Here is an 18,359-nt window from a genome sequence, read left to right on the forward strand (position 1 = left end):
TCCCTTTTCCCTGTAATTCACGCCAGCATAATTTATGGGTCAACCCACAAAATGCCTAAAAATAAAACATGGTAAACAACATGAATGCCAGGGGTAAGGGAAAGAAAGAATGTAGAGTTGCTTAATAGATTTTTACAAGCAGAACATAGTTCCAAGATGCTATGTGGTCATCTTATGGGTTGTAAAATGCAATACATTACACCAAAAGGAACGCTTTTCAGACACACACACACAGACATAGCTCTGACAACCTCTTTTTCTCCCAGTGAAGAAAGTCAGTATCTTCCTCCTTGCTAACCACAAAGTCCTAAAGAAGAGCCTGCATTAAGATACTCCTCAGTACAGTTTTATGACTTTTCAACAACCACATGATAAGTAGAAACCTTAACTTTTGAACCATTCTGCATCACTACAAAACTGCATCTGCCCATCTTGCCCCTGAAAGCCATGTTCAACTTCAGCTGAATCATAGAATCATAGAATCATAGAATCAAAGAGTTGGAAGAGACCTCATGGGCCATCCAGTCCAACCCCCTGCCAAGAAGCAGGAATATTGCATTCAAATCACCCCTGACAAATGGCCATCCAGCCTCTGCTTAAAAGCTTCCAAAGAAGGAGCCTCCACCACACTCCGGGGCAGAGAGTTCCACTGTTGAATGGCTCTCACAGTCAGGAAGTTCTTCCTAATGTTCAGATGGAATCTCCTCTCTTGTAGTTTGAAGCCATTGTTCCGCGTCCTAGTCTCCAAGGAAGCAGAAAACAAGCTTGCTCCCTCCTCCCTGTGGCTTCCTCTCACATATTTATACATGGCTATCATATCTCCTCTCAGCCTTCTCTTCTTCAGGCTAAACATGCCCAGTTCCCTAAGCCGCTCCTCATAGGGCTTGTTCTCCAGACCCTTGATCATTTTAGTCGCCCTCCTCTGGACACATTCCAGCTTGTCAATATCTCTCTTGAATTGTGGTGCCCAGAATTGGACACAATATTCCAGATGTGGTCTGACCAAAGCAGAATAGAGGGGTAGCATTACTTCCTTAGATCTAGACACTATGCTCCTATTGATGCAGGCCAAAATCCCATTGGCTTTCTTTGCTGCCACATCACATTGTTGGCTCATGTTTAACTTGTTGTCCACGAGGACTCCAAGATCTTTTTCACAGTGTGTGTGTGTCTGAAGCTCTATTAAATCTACTGTTATTAATCTGTTATGTCAACGCCTGTGAAAACTCTGAAAGTACTAGTAGCCAAGACATTGAAGCTGCTTGCTCCTCACTAAACTACTATGCTCAGATTCTGTTTGGAAGGATCTTCCCTCTTTAAAAGCAGAAAAGAAGCTGAAAAATAAGCAGTAAGAATGCCACAAAATTTGATTCAATTAAAGTATGTGATACAAAGTTGCTTGAAATGCTTTTGGTGTCTCTCCAGGCTGCTTCATCCAAGACAAAAAATATGCCTCCCATATGTCTCCATATGTCTCCATAGTGGTTAAAAATAATTTGATAAACCTAAGTATATGCCCTCATACTGTCATATACTTGCCACACAGGAATACATCTTTTCTATAGTGGTCTAGTGAAGATGTAAAGAGTAAAGACCTATCCCGTTAGGCTGTTGTGAAAATGATGTTATGGTAAGGTAGAAATTGAGGGATATTGTGATCTTGTAGTTAAACCTTAGATTAGAAGATGGCCAGCATTATATCTTCACTGGGCCTGTATGCAAAGCAGCCCCAGGAAAGAAGCAAAGTTATACCTACTGAGTATAAGTAACAGGAATAGATCAGAAAGGAGAAAAGATTCATGAATAATTTTTTTTTTTTACAAATCTTGAGGACTTAGAATGTCATCAACAGACCTTGGCAACTGCATCATCTGACAACAGCTACATCATCTGATAATATTGATTGCTTTCAAAAATCAGGATATCTGTTTGTCAATTACATCATAAGTTATCATCTTTATCAGCATTTCATTTAAAAGTCTTGGCAATCACAAACAAACATTCATCCTAATGCCCAGAAGGATTTGTGATTGGCAAATGGAACAATCCAAGCATAACATGCCACATGCATCCTCCTCATACCTTCATGCAAACCAAGTGTGAGTCAATATGTTATGGCTACTGGAATGGGGATGGGCAAATGCAATTCAAATCAATTCAATGATCTTTTGGCCTCAGGGTAATCCTGAACCTCTCAAGGGGCCAGTCCTACCACTGATAATTGCTGGTAGAATTTGGATGGTAAAGAACAACAGCAGATTGTTACTTATTTACCTTACTATTATATTTTGACTGGCAGGGATGTGGAGAGGCACTTGTGGGAAGTTCTCCCTCAGTTGCCAAAAATAACTTGGCTGGCTTTGGGTACTACGCATTTTCATCTGGATGAGTCATGTTATGTGTGTATGCATCACTTGTGCTCTGTCTCAAATAGCAACCTTCCTGGGTCAGCCCTGGTCTGTCACACTTTCTCAACCAAACCTACAGGACTGGTGTGGTACTGAAAGAGAGGGAGAGAAACAACAACAACAACAACAACAACAAAAACAACAACACAGTTGCTGTATACCACCCTGAATAAAAATGTTATAATCAAGACACACTTTCTAGCCAGACTTGTTGCCCTAGGAAACATTTTCTCACCTTAACACCTCATGTTTACCCTTCTTAATGTCATAGGATGTATCACATTCTATTTTTTGGAAATGGTGATAGAAATATATTTCTTCATACAAATACATGGCTAACTGGCACAGCTTATTCTACATCACATAATATTTCTTGAGTAAATTTGACAAGTTCCATCTGTCAATACTAATGTCATCCACTGGTCAAGCAGCTATCATTCATTACCTTCCTTTCAAATTTAGACTTATTGTTTATAGCTGTAGGCCAGCTCACTTCTAAACCAGCCCAGCCCATCTGCAAATTTTGGTTTCCTCTTCTCACCTGTCTTGGCACAATTCAGAAATGCTACTTCAAATGAGAATGGATAGAAGAAACCATGAAAGCACTGAAGATGCTTGAAAGTTCAGTTATAGCAGGAAGAGGCAACTTGTGGACATTTAGCTGTTCTGGGGCTTTAACTTGCATCATCCCTATCCAGCATACCAAATGCTGAAATAACACATTATTGCAATCCAAATTACAACTGGCAGGTCACATAAAATGAACAACTATGATTCATAATTATCCCTATAAATTACTCAGAAATACAAAATATGGTTTAGTTTCTTCAGAGAAAAGTTTTCAATCGATTTACATTACTGGTTCCCAACCTGTGGTCTGTGAACCACCAGTGATCTGCAAGAACTAGAATATAGTCTGTGGCTTCACCGCTACTACACTGTTGCAATGAGTGACTGGTCTCGTAAAACCCTCTTATAGTGCCGAGGCTTATTAAATATTCTTTTCTGTGGGTGAGCAGAGGGTGACTCCTGGGTAGCATATGTTCTGTATCAGAAACTACAGCTGATGTGGTCTATCCAATCCATTTTTCTGAATCAGCACTCCAAGTAACCAAACTGAATCTAAAGTTGATCAAAAATTGACTTGTAACACTTTTGGTACTAATGTTGGAGAATGGTCCCTGGTCAAGTGGTCTTTGGTCAAAAAAAAGGTTGGGAACCACTGATTTACATGGAGGTGAAAATACCAATACAGAAAAGATGTGGAATTATTTTAAAGTGAGTCCGATGACTGACTCACCACTGTCTACACCAGTGGGTCCCCAGGTGTTTTGGGCTACAACTCACAGAAATCCCAGTCAGTTTACCTGCTATTAGGATTTCTGGGAGTTGAAGGCCAAAACATCTGGGGACCCACAGGTTGAGAACTACTGGTCTACACTGTCTGAAAGCAGCTTCTCTTCTGATTACTGGTTCCCAACCTGTGGTCTGTGAACCACCAGTGATCTGCAAGAACTAGAATATAGTCTGTGGCTTCACCGCCACAGACTATATTCTAGATTAGACCTTTCAGAATAAGGTCTAATCCTTGTCTACCATCCTGAGCCACAGCCCTTCTCTAAAGGGTTCTGGGCCACAGTCCAGAGACCCTAGTCTGTTTCCTCCAAGGCAGAAGAAAAGCAAACAATTTTCCTCTAACATTGTGGTTCTTTCTTCCAATTCTTGTACTTGATAAACCATCATTTACATATCTGTACTCATTTTGGTAAATCATTGTTTTATTTCTTTCAGTTCTGTCTTTACTTTGTCCTAAATTTCTACTCCAACTTGGATTAATTAATCTCTCATTGCTTGGATCTCTTCCAGAATTTTCTGGATTGATGCTCCAATTTTGATTGGTATTTCAGCTAACATTCTTCTTTTTTTTCTTTTTTCTTTTCCAACGTACTCACTCTTGATCATCTGAGGGTCCACTTTTGAGTTGGATTGCACTTTGTCCACTCTTGTTTTAAAACAATACATCTGTAAATGTCACATCTGAAATATGATACAATTATTAACTTTTCCCCACCTGGCTTTCCTAGCAATTGCAAACAATGTTTACTTTTGGATTTCTGCCACCTACCATGTAATGCAATACTGAACAGTTAAAACAGCTGAGGATTCACCCTAGAAGTAGCTGTCTTACAGAGGCTGGGGTGGTACACTGTATGTGTGAAGAATTTTCAATATTCATTCCTTTGGAAGTGAGACTAACCAGCATTAGCAGTCTCTTCCTAAAAACCCTTGGGCACCACATCACCATTCCTGGGAACAATTTGCCCTCTTGGTGCCAACTAGATTTCAAAAGAACTGCAACTGTATCAGGAACTGAGGTGATACAGAAACAACTAATCCAGCCTCTGTGTTTACTCATATCCTGTGCTCATTGGAGGTATTTCAGAATTCTACAAGCACCCAGAACGACGAAAGGCTGCAAAGCACCAGAGTATGGGAAGATGACTTTTTTGGACTACAACTCCTGGATTCACCCAGATCCCATAGTCCCCCCAAAAAGTGGTTTTCCATAGCTCTGCAAAGGACCACAGAGGAAACATCAAGCCCTCTTGAAGAACGAGCAGCATAGAGCTGTCAAGTGTCACCTCTGATTCAGGGTGCTTCTGTCATCGATGCTCCTGGAGGCCAAGCCTTCACTGCACAGTGGTGGGAATGTGAGAGGAAGAAATGCTTCCTCGGGGGCCATGGCGTCCTCCTCTTAGGCAAGGGCTAAAGACAGACAGGCCCCTGTGTGCTTCACTAATGACCCTCACATGTCTCCGTAATGTGCTCTCTGTACACAGGACAAACAATCAACTCAGAAGGAAGAGGGAGGAAAAGCAGCAAGGCTGGTGAATAGTCGGGCCAACTGCAAGGAAAAGACTTACAAACCTCATCAAAGTCTTGTTAACTGCTGCCCTGGAGACTAGGACACAGAACAATGGCTTCAAACTACAAGAAAAGAGATTCCATCTGAACATTAGGAAGAACTTCCTTACTGTGAGAGATGTTTAGCAGTGGAACTCTCTGCCTGGACTATGGTGGAGGCTCCTTCTTTGGAGGCTTTTAAGCAGAGGCTGGATGGCCATCTCTCAGGGGTGCTTTGAATGTGATTTTCCTGCTTCTTGGCAGGGGGTTGGACTGGATGGCCCACAAGGTCTCTTCCAACTCTATGATTCTATTATTCTAAGTCACCACATGGCTTTAGCTAAAGGGGGTCGGGGGAGCAGACACATCTAGCTGCTTCAGGAGCTCCAGTTGCTATCTGATGACTTTGTCATGGATGACTTTGCAAAACTGTTTCAACATTTTTACTTTGGCCATGTAGAAATGTGAATGCTGGGTTTGGCAGGTTGGGAAGGTAGAAAAAAAACACGTTGAAAGGTTTTCTTGGTAAACAAATGGGAAAAACATTTTTTCCCAAGAAAATGGAGGATAAAAGTTTCCTGATTTTCCCCACTGTGCCTTCATACCTCTGGCCCATCCCCAACATCCATTTCAAGCCTGATTGTCAATGGAACAAGGCCCCTCATACACTACAGCTAAATTTAGTGGGGCGGGGAATGGAGCCTTCTCTTTGTATAATCAGATGATATTCATATGACAGATTTCCTCTAAGGAGCTCAGTATATAGTCCTCCTTCCCATTTTTATTTAACGAAAGGTTTCCTACCCTGATTCCCTCAGTAGCCTCATTAAAATATAATTTGAAAATGTTGTCATCTTCCTGTAGGGTACATCTAGGAACCTGGAACTTAAGGTGCGTTTACACTCTAGAATTAATGTAGTTTGACACCACTTTAAATTCCATAGCTCAATACTATGAGAACTATGATTTGTAGTTTGGCAAAGCAGCAATAGTCATTTGCAAAGAATGCTAAAGACCCTGTAAAACTACAACCCCAATGATTGCACAGCACTGAGCCATGACAGTTAAAATGGTGTAAAAGAGCAATCATTCCACAGTGCAGACCACTGGCTCCCCATCTTTTTCTGACCAGGGATCACTTGACCAGGGACCACTCTCCAACATTAGTACCGAAAGGGTTACAAATCAGTTTTTGGTCAACTTTAGATTTGGTTTGGCTATTTAGGGTGCAGATTCAGAAAATGGAATTGGATAGACCACATCAGCTCTAGTTTCTGATACAGATCATATGCCATCCAGTTGTCACCATCTGCTTGCCCACAGAAAACCATATTTAATAAGCCTGGGCACTATAAGAAGGATTCACGAGACCGGTCGCTTTCATTCTAACAACGTAGTAATGGTGAGGCCATGGGCCATATTTTAGTTCTTGCTAAAACATGGACCACAGGTTGGGAACCACTGCTGTAGATGCACCCTTAGTCAAACTCTTACCATATGCAGAAGTTCCTATAGTGGGGTTATGATCTTATTCCTTTTAGTAGTCCTAACTACAGTTGATCCATTAGATAGGTGGGATTTACAAAAGTGTTGACTTGCCATTAAACAAATAATTCAACTGGTCTGCTCTGGTTGGGGCTGTCTAAAGGGTTCAGGTCTAAAACTACTAATGCTGGAATAGTCACATGTCTATCTGGCATTGCTTTGTACATCATTCTTTTAGGAATCTGATTTTCTACCTCAACACAGATGCATGAACATGGCATGGCTAATTCAGATTCTCCCCTAAACGAGATCCCCCCATATGATGTAATCATAGTTAGTATTTTAGTAGCTAAAAAGTGAAAAGCTATTTGACAGCATATCACTGAAATGCCATGGGAGGGGGCATCCAAGGAAAAAGTAGTGTTCTATAAATGTGAAAAGCTCAGAGTGCTTTGCTCAGAGTTGTGATGAGATTTAATGACTTTTAAAGCAGAATTGGGCCCTTCCCCAACAGTAATGAGTATGGAATAGTAACAGGAAAATACCTATATAGGATAGAGAAAATTCCTTTTTGTATTGTTGTAGAAAACACACTAACACTAAATGTACTATAAACCTCAACGGATCAATTATTAAAGACAACAAAAAAACTAAGGATACCTTAAAGATGAAAACATCTTATGGCTATTGAGCACAACCCATTTCATCAAGTTTATGCCAAATAAAATTTGTTGCACCTTTAACAACACTTTTTTCCCCTACAAGATTAATGTGACCGTCCACATCCTGGAAAATCAATAGGCTTTTGCCATTTATTTGCATAGCCTGTCCTTTCTTGTTGAACCTTCTTGTTGGCACCCAAACAGTGAAACAGAATGTAAGGGGGGAAATACAGTAGACAGAGACATTCTGCTCTTTGTAAGATGCTGAGACATTTTCCAAGTCTAAGAATAATTCCTGGGAATAACAGAATGGGAATGCACACACCCCCAAAACTGCAAATGGTACTGTGGCATTTAAGGAAATAAACCACACACATCTTAGCATTTGTAAAACACTGTGGTCTCTTCAGGTGATGAGGCATCACTTAGTGAAGCTGCAAGCACAGTTTCATGGACCATCATAAAAAATACATTTCCCTTACCAGAGTTTTGGATACACTTCATGCAGTCAACTCAGGAGAGAACTTGCCAATTTTCCCATGGCAGACTTTGGGCATTCAGCAAAGCTTGTCTTACAAGAAGTCTCCGCATGTGTCCATCTCATGCCAAGAGCTTCCAATTGCAAGTCGCTTAGACACGGTTCTAGCCACTCCAATTCATTTAACAACCAAAGGGCTCTGCTTATCCTTCAAGCATCTTATAACTTCTGACTAATGCAAGCAGCTGCAGCTCATACCAGGGGGACGGGGAGAAGAAGGAACAGAGATTTCGAAACACTTACAGACCTGGCAATGTCAGGGCCTCCTCATTAAGCTGCCCTCTTTTCCCTCTGGAAACCGGAAAACTGAGAAGCTTATGCAAGGAGCATCCCCTATCACCTCCTACACAAGCATTGATCCAAGAACCTCAAGGGAAACACTTGGGTGGCCCAGTGCTCACAAGGCGAGGGCAGTAGATGGATCAAGTCGGGGTGCCGGCTGTCCCTGCTGCCGTCGCCGCCAGTATTTCATAGCCTCCTCTCTTTGAGCTGCAGTCCCACAGGATTCCAGCTCCAGAGCCGGCTCGGACTGTACCAAGTGCAGCTACATGGGAGGGGAGGAAGAGACCAGAAAATGACAGAAAATGACAGGCTCTTCCAGGAGACAGTCAGACAGCAGACAAACCAAGGAGAGCCCGGTAGCAAAGCTAACTCCAGGTCTCAAAGGAAAGAGGAATTAACCCTTGAAATGCCAGTCACAACTGACACTCACCCTGTCTGTGTGAGTGAAAGGAAGCTACGACAGAGACTTGCTCACACATCAGGATTTCCAAAAGCACACAGCACCACATACTGGTCGCTGGGTTTTACTGGAAAAAGGTGAGCCTCTGACAAAAGCTGACTTTCAGCATGCATACAAACATACAAATAAACACACATATTGCAGGTAAGCAGACATACAGTTTTCTTTTTATTATGAGCTGATAGTAATCTGAGATGTATGCAGACACATTTCACCCAATACTCAATTCACAAGGTGTTATTCTTCACCCTGCTCAAAAATTTAATACCACTCCAGAATTATCCCAGAAGCTCTGCTCTCTCGCTCATTTTCTTTTGTACGAGCTAATAAAACATTGGCTTCTCCCACCGCCCCCATATCTTCCTCCTTGAATTCACAAAGCACAAAATTCTAACCATTATGCATTACTTCCTTGGATACCACGCAAAATAGTCGTGACTTCCACATTTGATACCCAGTCTACAAATCCATTAAGCCAATTCTATGCTGGAACTGACTGAGTTTCAAGACAGGGCATGGAAGAACTGAAGTTGTGTTGTATGCAAAGTCAGGACTCCGCATGGGATGGAAGTGACAGTGTTGGTCAAGGCAGCCAGCGAGGTACGTCTCCCAGAGCTGCTGCCACAGCCTCTGGTTCATTAAGAACAAACAAGACGCTATGCAGAGCAGCTGCTCCCTTCCTGCTCCCCCAGGAGGTAATGGAAATGCCTGGCTCTGACTCTGCTGTCACTGTGATCGAGGCTGCAGGCGAGACAGTGATGGGCATCTCAATCCCCAGGTCATTCTTTGAAGACACATATCAGGCTTTGAAGCCCTGCCTGGCACTCCTTCCCTTGCTGGAAGTCAGTAAGAGGGCCCCTTGATGATGTCTGAGTGTGCGTACATAAACATGCTGCAGCTGGCTCTCACCAGCTAGACCACATCTCCTGCCCACAGGCCCTGTTGTTAAGGGGAATTACAGAAGGATCCAATCCCTAACAGGCTGTTTGCAAGTGAATTCACTTCATCACCCCCCAACAACAGGAAACAAGGCTTTCAGGGCTGGCACTGAGTCAGCTAAGTCCAAAAACAGTACAAAGGGCGCAGCTGAATCCAGAAATAATGGGGACACAGAGATGACAATATGATGGGCACAGAACACACCAGATCTTGACAGCTGCAAAATCCCTGTAGGCATTTCCAAAGTGAATTGTTTATATTGCATTTTTGAACCCAGTAAAGTAAAATCTTCATGAGTTTTGGTTGTCAAATCAAAAAACAAAGTAATGCTCCAGAAATAAGTCTTCAGGCAACAAGGACTGTAGAAAAATATGTACCTTATTATGCAACTTGCACAATTTCTCCTCGTATTTTTGCCAACTGCACAGAACAGCACAGCTAATCAAGAATGTTTCTCAATCAAGAAAGAGAAGGCCAATGTTTCTGAGTGAGAGCTCAATTCTTTTATTGGAATTCTTTTCTGCCATGCATGGCCCAATGGCTTATCCAATGAATTCTGTTGTGCTATTCCAAGTATCACAGCTGCTTTTGTCAAAGAGTTGAAATTTGTACATTTACTTAGATCCAAACATACATTGTAACACAAGATATAAACAAATCAACACATTAGCATGGTCCATATATCTCTTTCCTATTCCAGCTCCATCTAAATACTGAACTGATAAGAATTATCCACCTGAACGATACAATCAACTGAGAGACATTTCTAGCCTGTGGACATCATTATTGAGAGGGAAAGGGTATGTTCATGCTGTATCAGTTTTTACATGACAGAATCTTCCAGTGGCTTAACTACAGGTTTACCATTCCTCCCTTACACCATGAATGTGGAATATGGATTTACCACCAACAAACACAAGGAAAAACTAGGCAGTTGATAGGAATTCTGACTTAAATGCTGCCTGCATATTTCAGATTGTTGCAATATCAGACACAGGATGAAATGTAGTGACGGCGAAATCCCACACATATATCCCACACATATATCACATATAACTATGAATTTCATAGTTTTCTTAGGCAAGGAATATTCAAAGGCAGTCTTACTTCTGAAAAATACCTTACAGCTGGAATCTGTTGCGGGTTTCCCATCCAAATAATATCTAGAGTTAACCCTGCTTAGCTTCCAAGATCAGATGGGATCTGGTGCATTTAGGGTATTTAGTCCCCCTCCCCATACATATTTACTCAGCAGTAAATTCCACTATTTTCAACAACAAAAAAATCTACTTTGTAAAGTGTGCTTAGGACTGAAGTCCAACGAAGCTTGCAGCATGTATACAAAAGAAAAGCAAACAGCCCAAGCCTGGCTGCATGCAAATAGACATGCTAGGCAATTCTCTTTAGTGGCAGAGGTTTATGTTCTGCAGCAGGTTTTTATAGTTTGTCAGGAAACCAAATCTGTTTTTCCCTTTGACAACTGGCCAATTATATTTCATGGGCATGCCTGTTTTCTACAGGGAGCATAATCTAATGCAGAGAGAGAAAAAGAAACCACAGAAAACTACTGTCAACTGCATACTCTTATCATTTATTTTCCCCCCTTAGCCATGGGGATGCAGAAATTGGAAAGCTTCAGTTCTTCAAATTTTTTTCTTGCATACTGAAGCACTACCAGAAATGGTGGGGAATGTATCACACATTCATCTGTGACGAGATGCCACACCTGTATAGGAATAGAACATGTAAGGGAAATTTAAACGACATGTAACCAGATGGCTGTCAATTTGGTAGAGGTTCCTTATGCCAGTGCAAGGAACATTTTTTGGTTATGGCTCTCCCATGCCTCACAATAGTTATTATTTTGCTGATATTATATTGCTTTAGTATTGGTACTACAACAATGACCATGTAATTCCTCTCAGAAACAACTGTTTTTACAAAGCACGTGTGGGCACTCTACTCTGCCCATGGCCTTTGGCTTCATTTCAAAAGCCCTCTGCAGATTTCTGGCAGGAGCTGTCCTACAGCCCTGAAAGCCTGTCAAGCATTTTAAAAAAATAGAAATGGAGGAAACAGTCCTTCCCAACTGCTGGCTTCATTCCCATCTCCTACCAGTACATGGTCCCTGACAGATTACAGAAAATGCAAAACCCAGAGAGCATCCAATTTGAACCTATATAGGAGAAAGACATTTCAAAATGCTACAAACTGATGTTTGTTACTGAAAGGCCCTACATGTCTCACCCTGTTGATATTTTAAGAGCTTCCCAGGAGGACAAAAGAAATGAACAAATCCTATTAAAAGGTATGAGTTGCATCAGATCTTATCATCAAACATTGCTACAAACTGTTTCTGTTGATACCTGGAAGAAAGCCTGAAGGCCAAGATGAGCAAAGCCCTGAAGCCCCAAAGTGCCCCTAAAGACCATTTTTTCAAGACATGCACCAAATGTTGGGTGTCTGAATGGACCAATACACCCAGCTGCAAATGCAGTGGTTTTCTTCCTCCAACCCACCTCTCCCTCAAAAACATTTTTTTTTATGTCAGGAGTGACTTAAGAAACTGCAAGTTGCTTCTGGTTTGAGAGAATTGGCCGTCTACAAAGACGTTCCCCTAGGGGACTCCCAGATGTTTTGATGTTTTACCATTCTTGTGGGAGGCTTCTCTCATGCCCCTGCATGGGGAGCTGGAGCTGACAGAGGGAGCTCAAACCGCTCTCCCCGGATTCGAACCGCTGACCATCCTACCAGCACAAGGGTTTAACCCATTGTGACACCAGGGGCTCCAAAACAAAAAATGGGCTAATATTTGGGCAATGCACTGAAATGAGAGGAATTGCTCTTCTCACTTTGCAGTTCCCCACCTCTGTCTTAACGTATAAATAAGCTGAAATGCCTAACATTTCTGCAAATGGTTCTCTATGGTACCTTGAAGAAGACATTAAAATATCAATAAGCTAAGATGTTTGTGATTTTCAGTAGAAAAGCTGAATATATCTTTTAAAAATGCTAAAAATGGTTGTTTTATTAGTCTGGAAGCTCAAACTTGTTTCAGCCTGTGTGCACTCTTGTGGTCTCCTTCCAAAGGCTATATAAAATCATAAAAGGACAACATGTAAATACATATCTTTGCATTGCATAAAATGAAAAATGCATTGGTACATTGCCTGTGGCCTGCACATTCCTATTTAAGAACCAAAATTCAGACATTTTTCAGCCAGTAAATCTTGGCATATTCACAGGACAAGTAAAAATGGTACTGTTCCATTATCCAGGTGGACACCAAAAAGGAGCCTAGATGGGGGAGGATAGTCCATTTTATGGTGGGGGGAGTTGAAAGAGGAAAACCATTTTCCCCATTTTTGCTGGTTGTTTCTCCCCCCCCCCCTTCCCATATCATAAACAAGGGGGACACGAGTGGGGGGAATAACAGGAAAACAGGGGGAAATGGCTTGACTCCCTATCCTCCTTCTCTGTCTGGAGCCCCTCGTAGCGCAGTGGTTTAAAGCACTGAGCTGCTTAACTTGCTGATCGAAAGATCGCAGGTTCGAATCCAGAGAGTGGCGTGAGCTCCTGCTATTAGCCCCAGCTTCTGCCAACCTAGCAGCTCAAAAATATGCAAATGTGAATAGATCTATAGGTACTGCTCCATGCAGTCATGCTGGACACATGATCTTGGAGGTGTCTACAGACAATGCTGACTCTTTAGCTTAAATTGGAGATGAGCAGCAACCCAAGAGTCTGACACAACTGGACTTAATGTCAGGTGAAAACTTTTACCTTTACCTCTCTGTCTAGTGCCCCCTTGTGGCCTCCACCGGAATAATGGAACAGTTCTATGAAAACATATCGACCTGAAAAAAAGACTTAACTGTGCACACAGCGAGAAAACCTGCCATGTTTCAAGATAATAAAACAACCACCTTATACATATCTTAAATATATTTTATTATTTTCAATTAAAACCAATTCAAGTGAGATGTTCTCTTTCTGACAGATTAATCCTAAAAGGGAAAAGAAGAACAGAAAAAATTCCTCTCTTAAAAAGTTTCTGTTTCAGAAAAGCTTTTCACAATTTGCCGCCCTGAAATTTATTTTTTCCTCTTTTAGATGTCAACTAGGGTCATACACACTGCCAACTGCTTGTTCTATGATAAATGCATCTATCCAATAATGTTATGAGGCATTTTGCAGAACAGAAACCAAATTCAACAATGTAGAATAAGCTACCCAGTTGAAAAGATGGATCATCAGAATCTTGTCTCAGTGAAAATCTATCTGCTTATACCATCTAGATGAATTATGCAGCTGTCACATTATCTAGAGGAACGTAGCAAGCAAAATTTATTCTGCTGAAAAAATCAAAAAGAGGAAGGTGCAACATTTCAGTTTTGTACTGAATAGCGTTTAGAGGTGGCTACTATTTCTATACTTCTAGAACGGTGTTTCTAAAACTGGGGGTGAGGATCCCTTGGGGGGTAATGAGGGGTTTTTTAGAGGGGTCAAGTCGTCAAAGACCATCAGAAAGGGGCTCTTTGACTGTAGGTAAACTATAAATCCCAGCAACTACAACTCCCAAATCTCAAGGTCTATTTTCCCCAAACTCCACCAGTGTTCACATTTGGGCATATTGAGCATTCGTGCCAAGTTTGGTCCAGATCCATCATTGCTTGAGTCCACAGTGCTCTCTGGATGTAGGTGAACTACAATTCTGAAACTCAAGGTCAACACCCACCAAACCCTTCCTGTATTTTCTGTTAGTCATGGAAGTTCTGTATGCCAAGTTTGGTTCAGTTCCATCGTTGGTGGAGTTCAGAATGCTCTTTGATTGTAGGTTAACTATTAATTCCGAGCAACTACAACTCCCAGACGACAAAATCAACCCCCTCCCCAACCCCACCAGTATTCAAATTTGGGCGTATCAAGTATTTGTACCAAATTTGGTTCCGTGAATGAAAATACCACCTGCATATCAGATATCTACATTAAGGTTCATAACAGTAGCAAAACTACAGTTATGTAGCCACGAAAATAATTTTATGGTTGGAAGTCACCACAACATGAGGAACTATTAAGAGGTCGTGGCATTAGGAAGGTTGAAAACCACTGTTCTAGAACATGGTTGCAAACCACAAAGCCCTTCAGATGTTACTGTATTGTAAGTCCCAGCATTCCTCACTGGCTATGCTGGTTAGAACAGCTGTGAGTTGCAGTCCAACAATTTCAGAAGGTATTGTTTCATTTTCAACCCTGTTCTAAATGAATTCTTCTCTGAGATCGTCCTTTAACACTTGGCTTACAACACAAGCTATTCTGTATATTTAATTACTTTTGAAAAAATGTGTTCTTGTTAGACAGGCACAGTAGTCCTGCAAGAAAAAACACACACACATTTTGAAACAGGTGTTTAAAAACAAACACCTGTTTGTTGTGGTTGTTGTGAGTTTTCCAGGCTGTGTTTCAGAAGCATTCTCTCCTGATGTTTCACCTGCATCTATGGCAGGAATCCTCAGAGGCTGTGAAGTCTGTTGGAAACTAGGAAAATTGGGTTTATATATCTGTGGAATGTCCAGGGTGGGGAGAAAGAACTCTTGTTTGTTCGAACTAGGTGTGAATGTTTCAATTGGCCACCTTGACTAGCATTTAATGGCCCAGCAGTTTCAAGGTATGGCTTCTTACTGCCTGGAGAAATTCCTTATTGGAAGGTGATTAGCTGGCCCTGATTGTTTCTTGTCTGGAATTCCCCTGTTTTTGAGTGTTGTTCTGTATTTACTGTTATGATTTTAGAGGCTTTTTTTTTTAATACTGGTAGCCAAATTTTGTTCATTTTCATGGTTTCTCCCTTTCTGTTAAAATTGTCCACATGCTTGTGGATTTCAATGGCTTATCTGTGCAGTCTGGCATGGTAATTGTTAGAGCGCTCCATCATTTCTGTGTTCTCCAATAAGATGGTGTGTCCAGATTGGTTCATCAAGTGCTCTGCTATGGCTGACTTCTCCGATTGAAGTAGTCTGCAGTGCCTATCATGTTCTTTGATCCGTGTTTGGGCATTGCTGCTTTTGGTGGTCCCTATGTAGACTTGTCCGCAGCCGCATGGTATACAGTAGAGTCCTGCAGAGGTGAGGGGATCCCTCTTGTCCTTTGCTAAACATAGCATTTGTTGGATTTTCTTAGTGGGTCTGTAGATAGTTTGTAGGTTGTGTTTCTTCATCAGCTTCCCTATGAATCAGTGGTTACCTTGATGCATGGTAAGAACACTTTTCCTCTGGGTGGATCTTTGTCTTTACTCTAGTGGCTTGTTCTCGGTCTTGCAGCTCTTCTGATGTCTGTGGTGGAGTAGCCATTAGCCTGTAGAGCCCAGTTTAGGTGGTTCAGTTCGTCTTGGAGGAGGTGGGGTTTGCAGATTCTTTTTGCATGGTCTGCCAGAGCTTTAATGGTGCTTCTTTTTTTACTTGGATGATGGTTGGAGTTTTTATGTAGATATCTATCAGTGTGTGGAGGTTTTCTGTAAAGAGTGTGGTCCAGTTGTTGATTAGGTTTGTGGATGACTAGGACATCTAGTCATTTTTTAAAGGACACTAAGTGAATAAGCGAAAGGCCAGAGACACCCAGATTCAAATTTTCACTAAACCATAAAATGTACTGAGTGTATGTCTTCAAAACAGGATTGTTTTGAAGCTAATGCGGGGGAAGGGGGGATTATTCAGATACTTTTAATTTCTCAAAGAGTAGGTTGGACATTGGTATAATGGAATGGAAATCATATGGCTCTCTTAAGTGGTAGACTGCAATTCCCAGATGCTCTAGTGAGTAAAACCAGTATTGAAGAATGCTGTGTGCTGGAAAAACACTTAGAGGCACCAATCCTGTTGTAATAAATAAACAGGCTCTGATAAGCTGATCCAGTTTAGTGGATTTATGCCACATGAAAAAAAGAAGGATTGCTGAGGTTGGAAGCAATCCCACCACCAGAACCATTTCTATTCTGAAGTTCTGTTTTTTTTCTCCTGACTTGCCTTTTTGGAGGAGGGTGGTTAAAACAACAGTTCCTTCACTTTTCCATTTCACTTAGCTGGTGAATGATGTTGCTTTTTCATCCGTTTGCTCTTTGTTTAGTCATTCAGCATTACACCCATGTTAATACTGCCTTAAGTTATGAAAAAGAGACCAACTCTATTTTAAATAATTAAATAAGGAAGGAAGAAGGAAGCATGCTAGAATTTACCTTACAAAAGAAAGATCAGAACATGAATTAACACTGCTGCACAAGACAACAGTGACCCCTCTAACAAAGTAAAATCCTCCGGGGATGTTGGACTGCAAATTCCATAATTCCTAGCCAGATTGCAAATTGCTAGCCTAGATTGCGAATTCTATCAGTCCTAGCCAGCACAGGTTGATGGGAGCAGTAGTTCAATAATATCTGGAGGGCCACACATAAAAAATGCACATAAGGTATCTAATATCAAGATACATCTCCACTCTTTAACTGTAACCCTGCAAAATTTGTTAAAGGCTCTCTTTCACCGTCACCTCTCCAAAAAACAAGTTATGAAACACTTGTTTAAAACCTACATTTCCATCACTGGCACATACTCCTGCTTATCATCAATTTCACCACTTCTCCCAGTCCCAGAAACAAACCCATGTCTGATAAATAATACTTTGTTTTTATCCTGTCCTGTCTCCCCGAGGGGACTCAGGGTGGTTTACAACATAAAAAATTGGCAAACATTCAATGCATCGAATCGTTGCCGACTGGAAGCCACCCTGAGCCCCCCCCCCACAAAAATTTGAAATAAATAAATAAATAAATAATGCCGACAAAGCATAACAAACGGATCAGATCATAAACAGTAAAATAAACAACAAAATTTAAGTATACAGACAAAACATTTAGGATACATTAATTTGATGGCCCCCAAAGTCCTCTTCAATCTCTGTTCCTGTTCCTCTCCACCCTGTTCCTGTTCCTCAGCATTACTCTAAGATTTTATTTTGTTGCTGCTGAGTGCCTTCAAAAATATTTCCAACCTACGGTGACACTATCATAGGGTGTTCTTGGCTTAACCAATCTGATTGTCATTGCCTTCCTCTATTTAACTATTTGTTTATCGTATCAGAAGTGAACTTCTTGTGAACAGTTGTAATCTATTTAAAAAACACAAAGTTTAAAAAACTTGGCATTATACTAAATGTTCTTTGACCAGTAACTGGCCACTTGGAGTGTCTCAGGTGTTGCTATAAGAAGGTCCTCCATTGTGCATGTGGCAGGGGCTCAGAGTGCATTTGCTCTTCTCCACACTTGCATGTGGTGGACTCTACTTTGTGGCCACATTTCTTAAGGTTGTCTCTGCATCTTGTGGTGCCAGAGCACAGTCTGTTCAGCGCCTTCCAAGTCACCCAGTCTTCTGTGTGCTGGGGGGGGGGGGGGGGAGTGAATGTCTCATTTGGTATCAGCCATGGATTGAGGTTCCGGTTTTTAGCCTGCCACTTTTGGACTCTCACTTGCTGAGGTGTTCCTGCGAGTATCTTTGTAGATCCTAGAAATCTATTTCTTGATTTAAGATGTTGGCATTTTCACTGATATCCAAACAGGGGATGGGCCAGAGATGCCACTGCCTTGGTCCTTTCATGATTGGCTGCTACTTCCCAGGTGGTGCAATGCCAGCTAAACA

General features: G+C 41.5%; 1 protein-coding gene across 5 annotated transcripts in view; it reads right to left on the reverse strand.

The window, feature by feature from the left end:
* Window positions 1–18,359, reverse strand: part of AMPD2 (adenosine monophosphate deaminase 2) — a 79,754-nt gene that overhangs the window by 41,706 nt on the left and 19,689 nt on the right. The window contains exon 1 of one of the 5 annotated variants that reach the window (XM_060773247.2): window positions 8,245–8,350. The exons of 3 other annotated variants lie outside the window; for them this stretch is intronic. Coding sequence is in view for 1 of the 2 variants with exons in the window: in XM_067467952.1 (XP_067324053.1) it covers window positions 7,942–7,963 (22 nt within the window). In the remaining variant the exon portion in view is untranslated. Of the gene's footprint in view, window positions 1–7,941; window positions 8,135–8,244; window positions 8,351–18,359 lie in introns of those variants that run through there. One more of the 5 variants, XM_067467952.1, reaches the window with a different exon arrangement.

Source organism: Anolis sagrei, chromosome 4 (genome assembly GCF_037176765.1).
Source record: "Anolis sagrei isolate rAnoSag1 chromosome 4, rAnoSag1.mat, whole genome shotgun sequence".
In the NCBI taxonomy this organism is placed as follows: Eukaryota; Metazoa; Chordata; class Lepidosauria; order Squamata; family Dactyloidae; genus Anolis; species Anolis sagrei.